This window comes from Bos indicus, chromosome 19 (assembly GCF_029378745.1).
Source record: "Bos indicus isolate NIAB-ARS_2022 breed Sahiwal x Tharparkar chromosome 19, NIAB-ARS_B.indTharparkar_mat_pri_1.0, whole genome shotgun sequence".
NCBI lineage: Eukaryota > Metazoa > Chordata > Mammalia > Artiodactyla > Bovidae > Bos > Bos indicus.
The window spans coordinates 27,976,092-27,999,556 of NC_091778.1; the positions used below are offsets into that span (position 1 = coordinate 27,976,092).

The 23,465-nt window shown below is 44.3% G+C and overlaps 1 protein-coding gene and 1 long non-coding RNA gene across 8 annotated transcripts in view; one reads left to right on the top strand and one right to left on the bottom strand.

Annotated features, from left to right (window-relative positions):
* LOC109574012 (uncharacterized) overlaps window positions 1-23,465 on the bottom strand; it is a 148,911-nt gene that overhangs the window by 52,432 nt on the left and 73,014 nt on the right. The window lies entirely within an intron of this gene.
* LOC109574010 (polyunsaturated fatty acid (12S)/(13S)-lipoxygenase, epidermal-type-like) lies at window positions 14,305-22,797 on the top strand. The gene is made up of 13 exons (XM_070774254.1): window positions 14,305-14,721; window positions 14,820-15,021; window positions 15,211-15,292; window positions 16,013-16,116; window positions 16,259-16,419; window positions 17,245-17,388; window positions 17,484-17,693; window positions 20,597-20,683; window positions 21,143-21,312; window positions 21,434-21,556; window positions 22,151-22,250; window positions 22,358-22,525; window positions 22,618-22,797. The coding sequence occupies exons 1-13, from the start codon at window positions 14,305-14,307 to the stop codon at window positions 22,795-22,797; spliced, it is 2,148 nt and encodes a 715-aa protein (XP_070630355.1).

Genomic DNA, 23,465 nt, shown 5'->3' on the forward strand with positions numbered 1-23,465 from the left:
ACTGCTAGAACCTATGTCAAAGAACCAAGCTAAGATACTCAATCCATTGGCCATGGTGGTGCAATTCCAGTCATGACCCAGAATGGATGTTGGGGCTCGGGGCACCCAGCTTGGCTCTGATAGGCATGATCTCTTGGTAACAGTGTGTGAAACACAGATATCTGGGGACCAAGCTCAGAACAAAGTCCAGAAGCAGAGGCTAGGAGCCAGAGAAACGTGGTGCTGAGCCAGGGCCAGGATCTTAGAGGGAGGGAGGGGGCCACTGGGCATCGTGGATCAGAGACGCAGCATCCCAGGGCACAATGTTGGTCTCTGCGAAGGTAGACCCATCCTTAACTATGAGCTGAAGAGCGGCATTTGTGACTGGGGAGGAACAGTGTGTGTGTTAGTTGCTTAGTGGTGTCTGACTCTTTGTGACACCACCGACTGTAGCCCACCAGGCTCCTCTGTCCATAGGATTCTCCAGGCAAGAATACTGGAGTGGATTGCCATTTCCTTCTCCAGGGGATCTTCCTGACCCAGGGATTGAACCCAGGTCTCCTGCATTGCAGGCAGATTCTTTATCGTCTGAGCTATAGGGAAGCTGAAGAGAGGCATTTGTGACTAGGGAGGAACAGTAAAGCCAACAAAAGGGGCCAGTGCTCTCCATCCCATCTATCCTGCTCATATCCTACGTTGGGCCATAGATGCACACACTCCTGATGCCTGAATTTCCACCATTACTTGGACTTTGAGCCTCTTTCTTCTCAGTTAAGAAGCAGTTCCTGGGGTTTCCCTCCTGGTCCACTGGTTGAGAATTTGCCTGCCAACGCAGGGGATGTGGGTTTGATCCCTAGTCTGGGAAGATCCCATATGCTGTGAAGCAACTAAGCCCGTCCACCACAAGAACTGAACCAGCACTCTAGAGCCCACAGAGCCCGTGAGCTGCAACTACTGAAAGCTGAGCTCTGGAGCCCATGCTCCAAAACAAGAGAAGCCACCGCAATAAGAAGCCTGCACACCGAAACTAGTAGCCCCTGCTCCCTGCAACTAAAGAAAGCCCACGCAGCAACGAAGACTGAGCACAGTCAAAATAAATAAGTACATCTTCAGGGGAAAAAAAGAAGCAATGCCTCCATCAGTGATGGACAATGTGCTTCATCTATGAGAAGTGAATCTGACTGCTTGAGTCCCAGGGCATTTAACCATCCTTCAATTATCTGTCCTATATCACCCTGTCCCCACTTTATTTTCTTGGGTTCCAAAACCACTGTGGACAGTGACTATAGAAATGAAATTAAAAGGTGCTTGCTCCTTGGAAGAAAAGCTATGACAAACCCAGACAGCACATTAAAAAGCAAAGACATCACTTTGCTGACAAAGATTTGTCTTGTCAAAGTTATGGTTTTTCTAGTAGTCATGTGTGGATATGAGAGTTGGACCACAAAGAAGGCTGAGGGCTGAAGATCTGATGCTTTCAAACTGTTGTGCTGGAGAAGACTCTAAGGAATTCTTTGGACAGTAAGGAGATCAAACCAGTCAATCCTAAAGGAAATCAACCCTGAATATTCACTGGAAGGACTGATGTTGAAGCTGAAGCTCCAATACTTCGGCCACCTGATGCAAAGGACCAACTCATTAGAAAAGACACTGATGCTGGGAAAGATTGAAGGCAGGAGGAAAAGGGGACGATAGAGGACGAGATGGTTGGATGGCATCATCGACTCAATGGATGTGAGTTTTGAGCAAACTCCGGGAAATGGTGAAGGACAGGGAAGCCTGGTGTGCTGCAGTCCATGTGGTCACAAACAGTCACACAGGACTGAGCGACTGACAACACCACCTGGGAAGCCCCCATCTTCAAAAGATAACTGACAAATCCAGGAAGGCTCTTTAGCCTACTTTGAGCTTTGTGCGCCACCTGCTGACTACCAAGCAGTACTAGATGGAGGAACCTCAGGGTGCCCACAAAGCCAAGAGAAACAGGCCAGCTGTGGGGAATTCAGAGCTGGCCTAAGAACTTTGAACACTTCCTGCCTCCCTGGGAATAAAACAAGAGTGGCCAGAAGGGCCTGAATTTTCCTTCTGCGGTTTATGGTGGGCTGGGGACTCTTACATAGTGATCACAGTCCTGGGGCAAAATGACAACACCAGCACTGTGCATTTATTTTGTATATACATTTTTACATTAAAAAAAGATTTCATTTTTCAAAAATTGAGTGACTGAATAGATACTTGAAATCCCAGAAGGAGGAATGGAGTCCCTGATGGGCTCAGAGGCTCCCACTTCCGACAGTCTCTCCATCACAGGATTTCAGAAGAGTGGTGGTTAAGAACATAGGCTCTGGACTTGCACTGCTTAGGTTCTAGTCCTGGAAGAAGGAAGATTGAACGTGTGTGCTCAGTCGTGTCCAACTCTTTGTGAACCCATGGACTGTAGCCGGCTTCTTTGTCCAGTCCTGGATCCACACAGCACTTATCAGCTGTGTGGCCCTGAGCAAGATTATACTTTGTCCCTAGACATCCTTGCCTACTGGCTGGGCTGATTAGACAAGCATGCTAAAAAAAAAAAAAAGCAACAGGTGTCTGTCTGTCCAATGGAACTGTGAACAAACCAGGCATACTTCCTTGACAGACAAAAGAAATACAAACCCAATAACATGTTCACTCCGGAGAAGGCAATGGCAACCCACTCCAGTACTCTTGCCTGGAAAATCCCATGGACGGAGGAGCCTGGTAGGCTGCACAGTCCATGGGGTTGCAAAGAGTCGGACACCACTGAGTGACTTCACTTTCACTTTTCACTGTCATGCATTGGAGAAGGAAATGGCAACCCACTCCAGTATTCTTGCCTGGAGAGTCCCAGGGACAGAGGAGCCTAGTGGGCTGCCATCTATGGGGTCGCACAGAGTCGGATACAACTGAAGTGACTTAGCAGAAGCAGCAACATGTTCACTCACTTAATATATATGTATTGAGTGTTTATTACTTACTGTCCCTGTACTCTGGGAGGTGAAGATGAGTTGACATGTGGTCTCTGCCACCACTGAGATGCTTATAATCGAGTAGATGTCACCCTAATGTTTGACCAAAACAGGACAAACCAACCTTGATCACAACTCCTTCCTCCCCACATACCTTTCTCTCAAAAGTAACTAACATACTGACTTTGATAGCCATCATTTCATTGCACTTCTTCTTGGTTTTATCACTCAAGTGTGCATGTGTAAACACTGTAGTAATGCTCATTAATTAAACATGATACGTCTTTTACATCTCCTTTACTCCATAGTTTCTCCTTTACTCCATAGTTTCTCCTTCCCTCTTTTCCCTACCCTTATAATTTATGTTGGAGAACCCAGGCTGTTTGACCAGTGGAGTTACTGGATTTTGCTGATTGGCTATTGATGGTGCAGTTCAACTCCTCTGTCCCATGTATTTTCCACAACCAAGCAGCTAGATCAAGAGACTTGATCTGATCCAGATTTAATCCTTTTTGCAAGCCTACATTAATGTTGTCATCATTCCTTTTGCCAGGAAAGAAAGAGTGGAGTAAACAAGCAGGTTCCCTAGACTATGGGGGCACCTTAGGAAGGCCGTGTATGTATTTCATCCCATCCAGACCAGCAAAGCTAACATATATGGATACGGTTAGGAACAAGGAAGAAGAGCAGGGTCTGCTAATAGTAATGATACAGTAGGAATGATTGTGGTCAGTGACCAGCTACCCTCGAAATAAACTCAGCAGCTTTAGATACTGAAATAGGAACCAATGACAAGTACAGCTACTTTGAAACTCCTGCAGGTTTATCAGCTTTCATCCCATAGGCATAATCTTTGGATTTGCTAATGCCAAGATTAGCATTGTGAATCTCTTTGAGTCTCTCCCCTTCCCTCTCCACCCACCCTGGAACAGTACCTAAAGCCCACCCAGAACTCTACGGCTGTACAAATTCAAGACACTAACCTACATGAAAAGATGCTTAACTGCGAATTATTAGAGAAATGCAAATCAAAACCATAATGAGGTATCACCATACACCAGTCAGAACAGCCATCATTTAAACGTCTACAAAAAATAAATGCTGGAGAGGGTGTAGAGAAAAGGGAACCCTCCTACACTGTTGGTGGGAATGTAAGTTGGTGCAGCCACTGTGGAAAACAGTATGGAGATTCCTTAAAAAAACTAAAAATAGAGCCACCTTATGATCCTGCAATCATTCCTGGGCATGTATCTGATAAAGATGAAAACTCTAATGCAAAAAGATATATGCACATCATATTCATAGCAGCACTATATACAACAGCCAAGACATGGAAGCAACCTAAATGTCCATCAACAGATGAATGGATAAAGAAGATGTGGTACATATATACAATGTTATACTATTCAGCCATAAAAAGAATAAAATAATAAATACCATATGTAGCAGCATGGATGGACCTAGAAATTATCACACTAACTGAAAAGTAAGCCAGAGAGAGATCAAATATCATATGATATCACTTATATGTGGAATATAAGAAAATGATACAAATGGTTACCAAAGGGGAAAAGGGTGGTGGGATAAATTGGGAATTTGGGATTAACAGATACACATTACTAGATATAAAATAGATAAACAACAAGAATTAACTGTATAGCACAGGGACCTATTTCAATGTCTTGTGAACGTGAACATGAAAGTTGCTCAGTCGTGTCTGACCCTTTGCTCAGACTGTAGCCCACCCAGCTCCTCTGACCATGGGATTCACCAGGCAAGAATACTGGAGTGGGTTGCCTTTCCCTTCTCCAGGGGGATTTTCCCGACCCAGGGATCGACCTGGGTCTCCTGCATTGCAGGCCGATTCTTTAACAACTGAGCCACCAGGGAAGCCCAATAATACCTTGCAGCAATAATTAAAAGAATCTGAAAAAGTATATTGAGATGTGTATCACTGGATCACTTTGCTGTACACTTGAATAATTGTAAGTCAACTCTGCTTCAATTAAAAATCTAAAACATCCTCCTTTTAATCCTTACTTTGTTCTACAAGTAACAATCAGTTCAATGCTTATCACCAGTTCTGACTCTCCAGCAATTTTGTTTTTGTTTTGTCTCAAGGTCATTTTCTAGTACTGGATAGTTTAGGAAGGACTCACAGGAACAGTATTCTCCAACTTCTTGCATTTTGACAACAGTCTGTCTATACTTTTTATATTTGAAACCAGTTTTGTTAGATCTAAAATCCCTAACTCACATTTTCTTTCTATGAGCATCTTAAATATATCTCTTCATTTTCTTTTGGTACAAAGCATCAATTGTATCAGTCAGCATTCAATCAGAGAAGCAGAATCCTGTGAGTGATACAAAATTAGGGATTAATACAGGAATTAGACCTTACACAATTGAAGGAGCTGTTGGAGAAGACTATGCGTGTCTGCTGCCTCTGTGACTAGCATAGAGACTAAAGTCTCTAAAAGCCAGCTCAGCTAGCAGATGGAAACTTAGATGTGAAGTGGAAGAGAGAAAGGACAAATTGGAACTTGTGAGGACAAACTGGAAACTGTATATATCTCTTTCTACTGTCAGCATCAATGGTGTGAAGCCCCCCAAGAGAATTTAGTGCATTCATCGTGGAGCTCTGTATGCTGCTGGCCCAGGACTTAAAGATCTGAAGGAAGAGATCTGGTGGGAATTTGAAGAAGCTGTGGTCCCAGGTGGTATCCCACGTCGATAAGGTGAGCCAGCAGACAAGCAGCAACTTGCGTGAGTTGCCACAGTGCCTGGGGCCCTCCTCCAACCCTCCAAGTGTGAAAACAACAACAAAATAGCTGCTCTTTCTCTTAAGCATTCCAAATCTTATGCAAATTTCTCTCTTGATCAACCCTCATCCAGAACCACAGAGGTAAATTTGAGTTTAACTAAAATGACATAGTACATTACTATGCTGTTAAAAAGGTCTGATGACAATTTAATTATACTTCCCTAATAAGTCATATGCCTTTTGTCTAGATGCATCAAATATCTTTTTTCCTTTTTCTTTAAAGGTCAGTGATTTTATCAGATCATGTCTTAGTGCTGGTCATTCTAAGTTGATTTTCTTAGGTATATATTATACTCATAATATGTTGCATCATATTTGTTCATGTCTTTTACTTCAGGAATATTTTCTTGATTATAAGTTTTAATATTTGTTCTGACCCCTTGCTCTGGTTTTTGATCGTCTTTTCTGGTATTCTTTCATTTTCTGTAATGATGTTATTTTGTACTTTTTTTTTAAGATAATTTTTTAAGAGTAGTTTTAGATTCACAGCAACATTGAGAGGAAAGTAGAGATTTCCCATAGACCCCTACCCCTACACAAGCACAGCTTGCCCCATTATCAGCACCCCGCACCGGAGTGTTACTTTTGTTAAAACTGAGGAACCTATACTGACACATCGAAGTCACCCAAAGCCCACAGTTTACATCAGGGCTCACACTTGGCATTATATTCTGTGGGTTTGAACAGATGTATAATGACACGTATCCATCATTATAGTATCATACAGAGTTTTCTCACTGTCCTAAAAACCCTCTGTGATCCACCTATTCATTCCTTCCTCTTTCCTAATCCCTGGCAACTATGATATTTTTATATCGTAACATGTGTCCACAGGTTTGCCTTTTTTGAAATGTTATATAGCTGGAATCACACAGTATGTAGCCTTTTCAGATTGGCTTCTTTCACTTAGTGAAAGTATTTGGGGTTCCTCCATGTCTTTTCATGGCTTGATGGCTTATTTGTCTTTAGTGCTGAATAATATTCCACTGTCTGAATGTACCACAGTTTATTTATCCACTCAGCTACTGAAGGGCAACTTGGTTGCTTCAAAGTTTTGGTAATTACGAATAAAGATGCTATAAACATCTGTGTGTGTATTTTTATAGTTTTGTTCTTTATTCTCTCTTTTCCTTATAGTAATTTTGCATGGCATTTCACCTCACTCCCTTTGTATTGCCGTTTCTATGTGAATTTAGTTTTCCTGTATTATTGGAAGAGGCGCTGCTCAGCTAGCATTTCTAACTTTCTAGATCACCTTTTTTTTTTGTCTTGTAATGTTCACAACCATGGTGTCTTGATTGTTGAGATTTCCTGGATCTGTTCCCCTTCCCTACTTTTATCGGGATCTTTTCTTTCCTTCATTTTTGTTGAACTTGTCCAAGGAGTTTCTCCTCAGTGTGAAGCTTTGTCCTGGCCTTAGTTGGTCGGTTTCAAGAGTCCATGGACTGTTCTAGTTCCTTTAGGTCTAATCACAGGCCCGAGCACCGACCTGCTATTAGAGTAGGGGAAAAAAAAAAATCCCTCTCTAGTTTCAATTGCTGTTCCCACATTGGCCTGTTCCCATCTGTCCTGCTGTCAGGCTTCCTGTTGCTTCCTTCCGTGTTCTCTCGCCAGATGAGATGCTGAAAACTCATAGTTCTTGTGGCTCTCGGTGGTTTGTCCCAATTCACTTGTATTACAGGACTTGTGGGACAACTTGCTGTCCAAATTTCAGTAAATATAAAAATATAAATGTAAAAATCAATGGATTTTGGGGACTTCCCTGTCAGTCCAGTGGTTGGGAGTCTGCATTTTCACTGCAAAGGGCACGGGTTCAATCCCTGGCTAGGGAACTAAGATCTTGCATACCACGCAGCACAGCCAGAAAAAGAAAAAAAAAATCAATGGGTTTTTGGTTTTGATACGTAGTCATTTATCTGTTTTTATGTGAACATTCAGGAAAATCCAAAATCTATTGCTGCCTCTGCTGATATCATCTTCCAGAATCTCTATGCACTACGTTTTATAGTAAAAAACTGAGGTATAGGAAGATTCATTGGTAATTAGCTTGTAGTGGGATTTTCTGAGGTTGCAGTGATGGCAGGGAGCCAGTGTTGATTGCTGAGAATGGGAGTGTCATTATCAGATCAGCTCATTTGAAAGATCAACTTGGCAGAGGTTTAGTGATTAGAGAAAGATACTGGAATGGGAAGACCAGTTATGACAGTATTTCCCTATTCCTAATAGGGGATTATAATAAGGGAGAGGTGAGGGGGAATGACAAGAAATAGACATGAGAAATACAAAGGAGGCTAAATCAAGTGGCTTGGTGACTGAGGAGAGTTAGAGAGGAGTCAGAGTCAATTGAAAATTCTCAGGATGAATGTCGAGGGCAGTGGCATTGCCCCAGACATCAGTAGAGATGAGCATGAGGATCTGGTGACAGTGAGAGTGAGGGGGTTGAGGGAGAGGAGTGAGTAATTTTTTGAAAACTTGAGTTTGATGCAAGATAGAGATGTTGTATATGAATGTATGGAGCTCAGCAAAAGTTCCATGCTAGACACACATTTGGGAGTCATCCGCATTTTTTAATTTAAATAATACCAATTTGGCTGAACACATATATACTTTCATATGGGCTTCCCAGGTGGCGTTAGTGGTAAAGAACCTGCCTGCCAATGCAGGAGATGTAAAAGATGCAAGTTCAATCCCTGGATGGGGAAGATTCCCTAAAGGAGGGCGTGGCAATCCAGTGCAATATTCTTGCCAGGAGAATCCCATGGACAGAGGAGCCTGGTGGGCTACAGTCCATCTGGTTGCAAAGAGTTGCAACTTAACACACACACATACACTTTTATATATTCTTAAATAATAGTGTAATGTAACTTATCTGACCTATAAAGCAAGTATAGGGAATTTAGAAAGTTACATTTTTTAGCCTTTTAAACAGACATATCTCAATTCTTCCATAAACTTAAATATCATTTTGTACTTTTATTTCACATTTTGGAAAATTCCAGGACACTATGTAGAGCCACCTTCTACCCAAAATTTACAGAACAACTTAATCTACCAGAGGGTTTGCCTTGATTTAAAATTTAGAGTGATTAAAATGATTCACTTATTTTTTCTTCTACTGATTAAAAGTAAGTTCTTCTATGTCTTAATTAAAAGTCTCAGTAAAAAGTGTTTGAGGCTTTTTAGGATCACTAAAAGTTGGCTTGATGTAAATTCATATGAGTAAAAATTTCCCTTTTACTCATCCAAACACTTTGGAGAGGTAGGAAGAATGTATTTTGAGATAAGAATATTGAGTAAATTTTTGTTAATAATATAACAGTTGTTTTGCACAGTTTATTATATAGATTTTATTTTTCTCATCAGTATGTAATATTTATCTTCTTAAAATGAGGTATAGTTGGTTTACAATATTATATTACTTTCAGGTGTGCAAGATAGTGATTTAGAATGTTTATAGATTATAACTCCATTTACAGCAGGACTGATGTTGAAGCTGAAACTCGAATACTTTGGCTACCTGATGTGAAGAACTGACTCATTGGAAAAGACCCTGATGCTGGGAAAGATAGAAGGCGGGAGGAGAAGGGGATGACAGAGGATGAGATGGTTGGATGGCATCATTGACTAAACTGGACATGAGTTTGAGTAAACTCCAGGAGTTGGTGATGGACAGGGAGGCCTGGCGTGCTGCGGTTCATGGGGTAGCAAAGGGTCGGACACAACTGAGAGAGTGAACTGAACTGAACTGAACAGTTATTTTGGCTGTAGTCCCTGTGCTGTACAATATATCCTTGTAGCTTATTTATTTTATACATAGTAGTTTTTATCTCTTTTTAAGTTTTAATTTATTTATTTTTGGCTGTGCTGGGTCTTTGTTGCTGCACGGGCCTTTCTCTGGTTGCAGCAAGTGGGGGCTACTCTTCAGTTGAGATGCACTGGTTTCTCACTGCGGTGGCTTCTGAAGCCCGGCTCTGGGGTGCGTGAGCTCAGTAGTTGCGGCTCCCTGGATCTAGAGGGCACGCTCAGTAGTTGTGGCACAAGGGCTTAGTTGCTCCACGGCATGTGAGATTTCCCAGATCAGGGATGAAAACCATGTCTCCAACATTAGCAGGTGGATGCTTCACCACTGAGCCACCAGGGTAGCCCTCCAGAAATTTTAAATGGTTGTTATTTAAAAATAATTTGCACTAGTTTCACTAGAGATTGGATCCACTGAACTCCTCATAGTGTCATGTCAGGAGAGGAACTCCCCTCCTACATTTTCTATTCCATCTTCTTTAGTTCCTTCTTTTTGTGCACAAAAGTACTCATTCTATTTCTTTCCCTTTCAATAGATACTTATGGCCCATCAGAAAGTGTTTAGTTTCCATCAGCAAGAATTATACCCTAACAAACTATTTACTCAATCAAAAAAAAAAAAAAAAGATTTTCTGATTGAATATTAAGAACTGAGGGCTCTTTTTCTCCTTTTCTTCCCAGTTCAGTTCAGTTCAGTTCAGTCGCTCAGTTGTGTCTGACTCTTTGCGACCCCATGAATCACAGCAGGCCAGGCCTCCGTGTCGATCACCAACTCCCGGAGTTTACTCAAACTCACGTCCATCGAGTCTGTGATGCCATCCAGCCATCTCATCCTCTGTCGTCCCCTTCTCCTCCTGCCCCCAATCCCTCCCAGCATCAGAGTCTTTTCCAATGAGTCAACTCTTCACATGAGGTGGCCAAAGTACTGGAGTTTCAGCTTTAGCATCAGTCCTTCCAAAGAAATCCCAGGGCTGATCTCCTTCAGAATGGACTGGTTGGATCTCCTTGCAGTCCAAGGGACTCTCAGGAGTCTTCTCCAACACCACAGTTCAAAAGCATCAATTCTTCGGCACTCAGCTTTCTTCACAGTCCAACTCTCACATCCATACCTGACCACTGGAAAAACCATAGCCTTTGTTGGCAAAGTAATGTCTCTGCTTTTGAATATGCTATCTAGGTTGGTCATAACTTTCCTTCTAAGGAGTAAGCATCTTTTAATTTCATGGCTGCAATCACCATCTGCAGTGATTTTGGAGCCCAAGAAAATAAAGTCTGTTTCCACTGTTTCCCCATCTATTTCCCATGAAGTGATGGGACCAGATGCCATGATCTTAGTTTTCTTCCCAAGATGCTATTAAAATGATCATAAAGGAACAAGGAAGGACCCATACTGAAAAGGGCTGGAGAAGGTCCAAAGTGAATGGAGAATTCCAACAACTTTTAGATGGAAAGGAGATGCGGGGTTGAATGATGAAGTTGGGTAAAGGAAGCTGCAGACTTGAAAAGGTGAGAAGCTTGTACTGTGGATGAGCTGATCCTTTCTTCAGATCCTTAGATAGGGTCATCCATTCCAGGTACAAAGTATGACGAAAGAGAACTGAGAAGCAGGGTTAAGAATAGATGCCAATTTAAATATTGTTTTCAAAACAGTTGATTTCTTCTACTCCCATTCACAGAATACCCAGCACCCAGGTGTTCCTAGACAAAAACCCCAGCGGTTTTTGTCCCAAAATGGGACAAAATAGAAAACTACTTCTCTATCCAAAGTGGAAAACTGTCTGGAAAGTACTTGAAAAAGTGAAGGTGTTTCCCCAGAGTAAATTCCTGTATTAAAGTGTTTCTATTTGAGGTGTGCATGTGTGCTAAGTCGATTCAGTCGTGTCCAACTCTTTGCAACTCCATGGACTATAGCCCACCAGCTCCTCTGTCCATGGAATTCTCCAGGCAAGAATACTAGAGTGGGTTGCCATTTCCTTCTCTTTTTGAGGCAGAGACTGCTAATTGCTCTCCAATATCCACTGTCCTCTTTAGGAGGGAACATACCTGCATGGAAAATACCAAGTGCCATGGAGTGAGATGGTGGAGCAGACAGAACCCTCATGCACTGTGGGAGTATGAATTGGTACAACTACTTTAGAAAACTATTTGGCAGTATTTACTAAAAATGAACATATACATACCCCATGACCCAGCAATTCCACTCCTAATTATACAGCCAATAGTTATATGTATATATGTTTGCTAAAATTCACTAGAATGTTCATAGCAGTACTATTCACAATATCCCCAAACTGGAAACTACCCAAATGCCAATTAACGATGAAAGAGATATGTTAGTTATAGTGTATTTGCACAAAGATTTTACAATAAAAAATAAAACAAATGAGACCTAATCAAACATAAAAGCTTCTGCACAGTAAAGGAAACCATCAACAAAACAAACAGACAACCTACTGACTGGGAGAAAATATTTGCAAACGCTGCAACCAACAAGGGGCTAATTTCTAAAATATACAAACAGCTCATACAACTCAGCATCAAAAAAACTCAAACAATCCAATAAAAAATGGGTATAAGACTGAAATAAAATATTTCTTCAAAAAAGATATACAGATGACCAAGAAGCACACAAAAAGATATTTACTATCACTAATTATTAGAGAAATGCAAATCAAAACCATAATGAGGTATCATCTTACATTGGTCAGAATGGCCATAATCAAAAAGTCCATAAATAATAAATGCTGGAGAAGCTGTGGAGAAAAGGGAACCCTACCACACTCTTGGTGGGAATGTAAATTAGTGCAGCCGCTATGGAAAACAGTAGGGAGAATCCTTAAAATAGAGCTACCATGTGATCCAGCAATCCCACTCCTGGGCTTATGTCCAGAAAAGATGAAAACTTTAATTCAAAAAGATATGTGGACCTATTTGTAATAGCCAAGACATGGAAGCAACCTAAGTGCAAATGAATGAATAAAGAAAACATGGTATATATATAGAATGGAATATTCCTTGGCCATAAGAAGAATGAAATATTGCTATACACACTACTATATATAAAATAGACAAACAACAGGACCTACTGTACAGCACAGGGAAATATTTTCAGTATTTTGTAATGACCTATAAGGGAAAAAAATCTGAAAAAGAATATATATATGTATAAACTGAATCACTATGCTGTATATCTAAAACTAGCATGACACTATAAATCAACTACTTCCATACAGAAATCAAATAAAAAATAAATTTCAACTCACTTGGGTGTGGTATATGTAAGAAAGACTGAAAGAATCTCTTATTTTGGACCTACTCTCGAAAACTCCCTGCCCTATACAAAAACACTGACCAGTAGCTAGTTATGAAAAGGAAAGTTGCAAAGGGAAAGATGCTCAGTCATGCCTGACTCTTTGTGACCCCAAGGACTGTATAGTCTCCAGGACAGAATACTGGAGTGGGTAGCCTTTCCCTTCTACAGGGTATCTTCCCAACCCAGGGAATGAACCCAGGTCTCCCATATTGTAGGCAGATTCTTTACCAGCTGAGCCATAAGGGAAGCCCAAGAATACTGGAGTGGGTAGCTCATCCCTTCTCCAGCGGATCTTCCCAACCCAGGAATCAAACCGGGGTCTCCTGCATTGCGGGTAGTTTCCTTACCAATTGAGCTATGACGGAAGCTCATCAGTAGCTATACATTTATGATTTCATTTTAAAATGTTTACATATGTCTGTATACTTTTTAATTCTCACTTGATCCAACTATTCTGATTAACTATTGCAGCAGAGGAGATGGAAGCAGGGTTTAAGCAAAAAGTGGATTCAAAACCTCTTTGTTCACAATGGAACAGGACGTCCAGGGAAGAGGCAAGTGGACTGGAGAGATGAAGTACCTTAGACGGGTGGTTAGAAATGAACATCCAAAGAAGGAATCTGGAAAGGATTTGTACCTGGGACAGCAGTGGTCCCTAAAGAGGCTTCGGAGAGCAAAGATTGGGAGGTGTGGGGTGGGGGGTGGAAAACTGGATGCAAAGGGAGTGTGTTGACCGGGTACATTACTGGTGCTCCATCTATGGTGCTGGCCCCAAGGAGCTCATTTCAGGGGAAGTCCAATGGAAACTTCAGGACTGGACTTGAAGGGGAATTCCAACTCTCCTCTTGGCTGAGAAGTCTGGACAACAAACTCCTCTGTTTCACCTGTCTGGCATTATCTCATCCTCATCCTCGAAAAAATGCCAAGATGGTTAACTCACTCTTCACTGAAAACACCCCCACACTTCAAATGATCCCACCTCCCTTATCTCTCTTGCCTGTTGCTGTCTTATTTATTCACCAAAATTGGGTGGGCATGACAGGCAAACAATGATGATACTGTTTAGCTGTCATCATCCGCAGGCAGGTGTGTGTGTTCAACTCCTAGCTGGGAGTGGAATTAGCATCACGAAGTGCTTGCCAAATGCATAAGGGTGGGTGAGTTTTGCTCTCTTTTGCTCACCTGCCTGAGCTTGTGAGAAACCCTGCGGACACAGAGCAACTGACAAGACAGGGACCTGCGCATCTGAGGGTGAGACGAACCAGTGGGTGTTAGGTGGGGACCCTGAAACCAGACACAACAGAAACAGTGGTCTGGGTGTGGTTTCCACGGGGGCTGGGCCTCAGATTCCCATAAATAGCTTATTTTCCTTCAGGTCCCCCACCCCAGGTCCAAGTCCGGGCAAGATGGGCAAATACAGGATTCGCGTCGCCACCGGAGACTCGCTCTTGGCTGGCTCCAGCAACCTAGTGCAGCTGTGGCTGGTGGGCGAGCACGGGGAGAAGGACCTGGGGAAGATACTGCGGCCGATACGGATCAGGGTTAGTGGAGGTGGTGGTGACTGCGGCGGTCGCGGAGGGGCGCACATGGGGGGCGCTGGGGCCTCGGCACCGAGGGACCCCTGGGTATCTGGGGAAGGAGGTCGGGCACGGGTGGGGTGCCAGGTAGCAAAAGAGAAGGCGAGAGGTCTGGGAGAGAAGCGCTGCACTTTCTTGCCCGGGTGGAGGGGCAGAGAAAAGGAGACGCCTGCCGGCCTGAGTTCCCCTTGGAGTGGCTTGTTCTTCCTCGCCTCCAACGCGGATTCAGGTCTCTTCCGGGGAGCGGTCGGAGGGGAAAGAGAAGCCCGGCTTCTCGGAGGGTTCTCTGACCCGCCCTCTCCGAGAACCCTGCACCCCATGTCTGAGCGCGTCCTGTGCTGCAGGAGGTGCAGCTCGAGGTCGAAGTCTCCCTATACCTGGGGCGCCTCCTGCTGGTGAAGCTGCGCAAGCACAAAAGCCTGGTGGGTTTCGACTGGTTCTGCAAGTGGATCGCGGTCCAGGGTCCCGGCACCCAAGGCGAGGCCTTTTTCCCCTGCTACCGCTGGGTGCAGGGCAACGAGATCATCTGCTTGCCCGAGGGCACCGGTGAGAACAGTGGGAAAACAGAGGGCGGCACCTGGCGGGCTGGACGTTCTAATGTAAGAGGGAAAGGAGAGAGAGAGATGGAGGGAAAGTCAGAAGGGAAAGGATGGGGCTGAGCAGCTCAGCTGGAAAGGGGTCCCAGAATGAAGCTATGTTAATGGAGACCCTGTTCTATTGCGACCCCTTCCCCAGCCCGGACCGTGAGGGATGATCCCCAGAACCAGTTTAAGAAACATCGGGAGAAAGAGCTTGAGGAAAGAAGGAAGGTGTACCGGTGAGACCCAGGAAGCCTTTGATCCCTAAAAGATCCTAAGAAACCCACCACCCTACTTACACAAATTCCATCTTCTTCCTCCAGATGGGGTTTCTGGAAAGAGGGATTAATCCTGCCTATAGCAGGGAATACGCAATGGGATCTTCCCAGAAACGAGAGATTTCTTGAAGATAAGGATTTAGACTTCAGTCTCTCTCTGGCAAAAGTGTGAGTGCCAGGTTGTTGCTGTTCAGTTGCTAAGTCATGTCCAACTCTTTGCGACCCCATGGACTGTATGTAGCACATGAGGCGTCCCTGTCCTTGATTAACTTCCCGAGTTTGCTCAAACTTTTGGCCATTGAGTTGATGATGCCATCCAACCATCTCATCCTCTGTCACCCTCTTCCTCTCCTGCCCCCAATCCTTCCCAGCATCAGGGTCTTTTCCAATGAGTCAGTTCTTTGCATCAGGTAGCTAAAGTACTGGAGCTTCAGCTTCAGCATCAGTCCTCCCAATGAATATTCAGGGTTGATTTCCCTTAAGACTGACTGGTTTGATCTCCTTGATGTCCAAGGAACCCTTGAGTCTTCCCCAGCACCAGAATTCGAGAGCATCAGTTCTTCGGCACTCAGCCTTCTTTATGGTCCAACTCTTGAGTGCCAGGTTAAGGCTGACATCTTCATCCCAGGATACAAGGTGGGATTCTTTCCTGAACTTCTTGTACTTGCCCTCTCTGCACAGGTTGAAGGACTTGGCCTTAAAGGGGTCATTAGATCTCACAAATTCTGTAAGAAGACTGGAAGACTTCAATAAAGTATTCCCGCAAGGAAAAACTCCTCTGGCTGGTCAGTTACCTTAACATCCCCAGACCTACCCACATATTTCTAACTCAGGGATCTGAAAGGAGAGGGGAGAGGATCGGAGAGTAATAGGGCAGTGACATCAGGAGCTCGGAGCTTACAGCATCCTCCCACCTGATGTCCCTAGAGCGGGTCCGCAATTGCTGGAAGGATGATGCCCTATTTGGGTACCAGTTCCTCAACGGGGCAAACCCTATGCTCCTGAGACGCTCCACGAGTCTCCCGTCACGGTTGGTGCTGCCTCCGGAAATGGAAGACTTGAAGACACAGCTGGAGAAAGAACTCCAGGTGCTGTGCTTCATCTGTTCACCCATCACCCCAGCCATCATTCTGGTCTCCTTCTCTTTGCCTCATTCTTCTCTTCCCCCTTCCCTCATTTCCTCCATCAGCACCTGTTTAATCTACACCCTCCTCCATCTATACTTCAGGGTTTCTCAACTTTGGCACTGATATTTTTGGGTCAGATAACTCTGTTGTGGGAGGCTGTCCTGTGCATTGTAGAATGCTTAGTGGCATCTCTGGCTACAACCCACTAGCTGCCAGCAGCATCCCCCAGTTGTCTTCAGGCATTGCCAAATATCTTCTAGGGGGTAACATCTTGGGTTGAGAACCACTGATCTACACCAACTCCTTCTGTTATCTCCTTCTGCTATTATTCCTCTTCCATCTCCATTTCCATCTCTTCTTTCTTCATTAGCTATTTCTCAGCCTTAGCAAAGAGCCCAAGCTTTTGGAGGGAAATAGCAAGAGAGACTAAACAAAGCCCTGGGAGACAGTTGGGGCTATGTTTTTTGGGGGGAGGGGAATTCAGATCAAAGAAATGTGCCACATTTGGCTAAAGCGTGAAGGAGGGTGATAAGGGAAGAGTTTTGTTGTGGGGGAAGAGGGTACAAGGAAAACCACAAAATTCACATCAGAGAGTTCCAACTCTGATGAACGATACTGGTCATGGAAACTCTGCATTTGGGGTTTTGGTTATGGGAGAAGTGATTGGCATTTACGTAAAAGACTTGATGGATAGGGAAAGGAATCAGCCTGACCAATGAGAGAAGGGCAGGGCAGGTCAAGAACTAACCTCAACCCCTTTATCTATCCCTGTTCCCCACCCGCTAGACTGGATCTCTCTTTGAAGCTGACTTCTCCCTGCTGGATGGGGTCAAGCCTAATGTCATCATTTTTAAGCAACAGTATGTAGCAGCCCCTCTGGTCATGCTGAAGCTCCAGCCCGATGGAAGACTTTTACCTATGGTCATCCAGGTGAGAGGACCCAGGTGTCCTGCCCCCAGTCATTGATCTTCCCTAGGGACTTGGACACCCAGGTCCTTAGCCCCCAACTCTCTCTCCTGCTCTAGCTCCAGCCACCTCGGAATGGATGCCCCCCACCTGTGTTGTTCCTGCCTTCGGATCCCCCCATGGCCTGGCTCCTTGCCAAGACCTGGGTCCGGAGCTCTGACTTCCAGCTCCACCAGCTACAGTCACACCTGCTGAGGGGCCACCTGATAGCCGAGGTTATTTCTGTGGCCACCATGAGGAGCCTGCCCAGCCTGCATCCTATCTACAAGGTATTTTGTGCATGTGTGCTAAGTCGCTTCAGTCCTGTCCAACTCTGTGAGACCCTATGGACTGTAGCCCACCAGGCTCCTCTGTCAAGGGGATTCTCCAGGCAAGAATACTGGAGTGGGTTGCCATTTCCACCTCCAGGGGATCTTCCCGACCCAGGGATAGAACCAGCGTCTCTTATGCCTCCTGCATTGGCAGGCAGGTTCTTTACCACTAGCGCCACCTTTCAGCATTTCTTAATTTTGCATCTGACTGCCCTTCAGATTTCACACTCCTAGACTCTGGAGATGTTTACACATGACCTTGTGGCATGTTAGGTTAGTAGCAATCTCAGTTTACATAGACACACATATACACAGTGCTATGGAAATGGCTAAGATTAAAGAAAGAGTGAGAATGGGTTTTACAAAGAAATTGAAATTTGGGCTGAGGATGTTGTCGGTTGGATAGTAAGGGGTGGGACATTCCAGTCAGAGAGATCTGTGGAGGTACATGGATGCTGACTGATATCAGGTGTGACTGGAGAGTAGGGTGTGAGTGATCGAAGTGCTGGGTAGGAGGAAAGGGAGGTGGGGGAAGATGAGGGGGAAAGCCCTGTTACTTGGTGGGGAGAAGAATCAATAGCTCTGCTTGAAATGTCAGGAAAGGGAGTTCCCTGGTGGCCTAGTGGTTAGGATTCGAGCTTATACTGCCAAGGCCTGAGTTCATTCCTTGGTTGGGGAACTGAAATCCCACAAGTCATGTGGTGTGGCAAAAAAAAAAAAAAAAAAAAAAGAAGTAAAAGAAAAAGAAAATGTCAGAAAGGCAGTTAGATATATGAGCCTGGAGTTCTTGGAATGGGTCAGGATTAAAGATATAGATTCCTTTCTCTTTTTTTTTAGGTAAGAAGTAGATTTATTTTGAGAGAAACACCCTCCACAGTGTGTGGGCCATCTTAGAAGGCGAGTGTGGCTGAAGGTATAGATTTTAAAGTTATCAGAAAACAGACATATCTAAAGTCATTATGAAGACTAGATTAAGCTGTCTAGGGTTTGTAGCTACAGCAGAGAATTTGGCCCAGATATAATTCTAGGGTGTCACAACCCTTATAAATTGAAAGGAGGGAATGAAGTAAGAAAAGGAGCAAGAGGAGAGCTATCTACTGAGGAAGGAGGGAAACAAAAAGTGTGATAGCAGGGCAACCAAAAGGAAAAAATGTTTCAAGAGAGAAGTGTGATTGTATCACATGCTGTTGAGAAGCAAACACAGTTACAGAGAAGTGACATTTGGATTTGTTGATATGGAAGTCATTGGTTAATCCACTGGTTAATCCTATCTCAGGGGAGTGGAGGTGGTAGAAGCCTGATCAGTGTGGGCTGAGCAGAAAAATATCATGTGAGGAAGTAGAGACAATACTGCTTCTGCTGCTGCTAAGTCGCTTCAGTCGTGTCCAACTCTGTGCAATCCCATAGATGACTCCTTTAAGACTTGCAATGAGAAACAGATTTACAGACTGACAGAACGAACTTATGGTTACCAGGGTGGGGGAGGGTGTAAGGAATAGTTAGGGAGTTTGGGATTGACATGTACACACTGCTATATTAAAGGTGTCCATTGGCAGATGAATGGATAAGGAAGTTGTGGTACATATACACAATGGAATATTACTCAGCTATAAAAAAAAGAACACATTTGAGTCAGTTCTAATGAGGTGGATGAAACCGGAGCCTATTATACAGAGTGAAGGAAGTCAGAAAGAGAAACACAATACAGTATATTATTAATGCATATATATGGAATTTAGAAAGACGGTAATGACGACCCTATATGTGAGACAGCAAAAGAGACACAGATGTAAAGAACAGGCTTTTGGACTATGTGGGAAAAGGAGAGGGCGGGACGATTTGAGAAAATAGCATTGAGATGTGTATATTACCATATGTAAAACAGATGACCAGTGCAAGTTCGATGCATGAAGCAGGGCACTCAAAGCCGGTGCTGTGGGACAACTCAGAGGGATAGGGTAAGGAGGGAGGTGGGAAGGGGGTTCAGGATGGGGGGACACATGTACCCTGTGGCTGATTCATGTTAATGTATGGCAAAAACCACCACAACACTGTAATTAGCCTCCAATTAAAATAAATAAATTTAAAACAAAACAAACAACAACAAAAAAGATGGACAATCAACAAGGACCTACTTTATAGCACAGGGAACTCTGTTCATTATTATGTAACAACCCAAATGGGAAAAGAATTTGAAAAAGAATAGATACATGTATATGTACAACTGAATCACTTTGCTGTACACCTGAAACTAATGCTTTATTAATCATCTATACTCCAATATAAAATAAAAAGTTTTTTTAAAAAGAAGACTTGCTATGAAAGGGGAAGCAAGCAATGAGGATGCTGCTAGAGAGTGGTTTAAGTTTAAGCCAAGGGTTTTTTTTCTTTGGAGTATCAAATACTAAGTGAGAGAGAGGACAGAGAGAGAATGAGCAGGAGTGACATCCCTAGGGAAGGCAAAGAGGAGGTGAAGAGTGCAATGGAAGGCAGTAGAGATACTTTACTGATAGGAGTAAGACACAGGTATAAGATAGAATTTCACATGTAGGAAACTTTCTAGTTTTTTGTGATGTGAGACAAAGGACTCCTAAAATTCTTACATATTACATGAAGCTGTGCAAATAAGTGAACTCCTAAAACCTTTGACCTTGGGTGACCCCAAGAAGACAGTTCCTCATCTTCCTTCTCCCAAATCTTAACCTGACCCAATACAATCCAACAGGCACTCTCTTCTTTTCATGAAGACCCATCCTCTCCCCTGTTTATTTCCTCTCTCAGGTCTTCTAATCTCCTTTCCACTCATGGGTCCTGGGACCCCTCTTATTTGACTGTGTTCCAATTCTTTCTTCCATAATCAGCTCCTGATTCCACACTTTCGCTACACCATGGAGATCAACGTGCTGGCCCGGAGTAATCTTGTCTCTAAATGGGGAATTTTTGATCTGGTATGGACAGGGATGGGTAAAGAGGGAGGAGGGTACAAGGATGAAGGAATTCACTTTGCCATTCCTCCCTGAAGCTCTATGCCCTCTACCAAAGGCCTCCCCCGATCTGCCTCACACCTGAGTAGCTTTCTTCATAAAGGGACCTGAGTAGGGCCACTGGGCTTGAATCTCCTGACTGCCATCCCCCTCAGCTGACACGTGCTGTGTGCTTAGTCACTCAGTCATGTCCTACTCTTTGCAACCCCATGGACTGTAGCCCTCCAGGCTCCTCTGTCCATAGAATTCTCCAGGCAAGAATACTGAAGAGGGTTGCCATGCTCTTCTCCAGGGGATCTTCCCAACCCAGAGATTGAACCCAGGTCTCCCACATTGCAGGCGGATTCTATACCCTCTGAGCCACCAGGGAAGCCCTCAGCTGACATGGAAAACACTAATTTATCTGCTGTGGGTTGCCCTCAGGTGGTGAGCACTGGGAGTGGCGGCCATGTAGACATTCTCCAGAGAGCCACAGCTGGTCTGACCTATCGCTCCTTCTGCCCTCCTGATGACCTGGCAGACCGTGGGCTCCTGGATGTGAAGTCTTCTCTCTATGGCCAAGATGCGCTCAGGCTCTGGGGAGTCATCAGCCGGTGAGAGCAACACCAACAGGGAAGACCCAGTGGGCCCTCTGGTGAGAACAAGGGGGACTGCAGATCCAGAAGGTCCTAGGCTGGCCATCTGAGACCCAGTGTCTTCTTCCCTGGGGAGCAGGTACGTAGAGAAGATGGTCAGTCTTTTCTACAAGAGTGATGGAGCTGTGAAGGATGATCCAGAACTGCAGGCCTGGTGTAGAGAGATCACTGAGACTGGACTGCAGGGGGCTCAGGACCGGGGGTAAGGCCCAGATCCTCCCCACTGACCCTGTGTCAACTCACACCCACCTGTCAACAATCCATACCTTTTCACAATACTGTAAGTCACCCTAGGGGAGTTTGGGGGGAAATGGATACATGTGTATGTACCGCTGAATCCCTTTGCTGTTCACCTGAAACTCACAAGTTTGTTAACTGGCTATACCTCAGTGCAAAAAAAAAAAAAAAAGTTTAAAGCCAAAAAAATATTTAAGACACCCTACCTCAAGACTCAGAGATTCCTCCAGAAATTCTAATTGTAACCACTCCTAATTCCCCAGCCCCTTTTCTTTCTCACCCTCTCATACAGCATTCCCCATCCTTAATGCAACTTGCTAAGAGCTTCCTCTAGAACCACATATATTTCCCTTAGTTACTTTCCCTCACCTTTTCCTGCCCTCTCTCCTAATGCCAACGGGTTCATCCAAGCCCATAAACATGTGAATACACACTATGTATGTACTAGAGGCACAACCACACACAGGAATTCTTTTCTGTATCCCCAGATATCTTTCACTGCCTGAGATCAACTGTCTCCTGTCCTGGTCTCAAAGCCTCAAATTCTTACCTCACACAGGTTCCCCATCTCCTTAGAGTCCCGAGCTCAGCTCTGCCACTTCATCACCATGTGCATCTTCACGTGCACTGGTCAGCATGCTTCCACCCACCAGGGCCAGGTAACCTGTTGTGATCCTCGCCCCCTGGGGCTCCTGGGAGGTAGAAGATAGGGGACCAAATGCCTGGGTCATCAGCCTGGGTTTCTGAGAGGCTCTCCTACCTGCAGCTGGACTGGTACTCCTGGATCCCGAATGGTCCATGCACCATGCAGAAGCCTCCGCCCATCTCCAAGGATGTGACAGAGAAGGATATAGTAGACTCACTGCCTAATCTGCACCAGGCCCGAACACAGAAGACCTTCATAAAATTCCTTGGCCGACGCCAGCCTGTCATGGTTAGAGATGGATGCCTACACCCTAGGGGAGAAGGAGCAGTGTTCTTGGCTGAGGGGTCCATGCGCTGAGCCTTTTTGTTCTCCCCTGTCAGGTGGCCTTGGGGCAGCACAAAGAAAACTATTTCTCTGACCCTGGACCTCAAGCTGTGCTGAAGCAATTCCAGGAGGAGTTGGCTGCCCTGGACAAGGAGATTGAGGTCCGAAATGCAGGCCTGGACCTGCCCTATGAGTATCTTCGACCCAGCATGGTAGAGAACAGTGTGACCATCTGATGCCTTGCTCACATCATTCCCAAATTCCGCCCTCCCTAAGTACCCTTTGAGTACCCCACCCTCCTTGGCCACAGACTCTGGTGAACAGATTGACCCCTAAGCTGTGTGGTCAGTGCTCAGGGATGCTGCATCACTCAACTCTAGGTAATACATAATGAATGGTTCCCACTGAATTTTGGAACCCATCCCTACCCACAGCTGCCCTACCTTAATGTCCACCTAGCCCTACACTTCTTTGTCCTTTGTCCCCATCTCCTCTTTTTCAAAGAATCTAGTTTGTATACAAATGAAATGAAAAAATATATAAAATAAATGAAAAGATCTAATTAAATAATAAAGTTGGTTATGCATGGTGAAGGAAGGAGGTAGGAAAAAAGATCTTAGTTTGTTTCCTGTTCTCTCATTCAGATTCCAAGGAAGAAAAATAAAGATGCTTTCCTGGGACAAACATTTCTTCCTGTAGTTAATACATCCCTCAAAGATTTTCTTAAACCTTTTAAACCTAAATTAGGGAAGTTCTGACTGACTGCCCAAAGCATTTAATACCAGCAAAGCTGTATAGGAAACTGTATAAATCAGGGTTGAGAGCAGCGTGGAAGAAAGGAGAAGGCAAGGAGGGCCTATTGGTAGAACTGAGAAATCACCAGGGAAAATAGACATGTGAAGTG

Bases quoted from the DNA above. Each gene is read 5' to 3' on its own strand.
- LOC109574010 (XM_070774254.1), top strand. From the start codon at position 14,305: ATGGGCAAATACAGGATTCGCGTCGCCACCGGAGACTCGCTCTTGGCT. The intron at 15,293-16,012 runs GTGAGACCCAGG...CTCTCTGCACAG, and splicing joins GAAAGAAGGAAGGTGTACCG to GTTGAAGGACTTGGCCTTAA. The intron at 16,420-17,244 runs GTGCTGTGCTTC...CCCACCCGCTAG, and splicing joins AGCTGGAGAAAGAACTCCAG to ACTGGATCTCTCTTTGAAGC.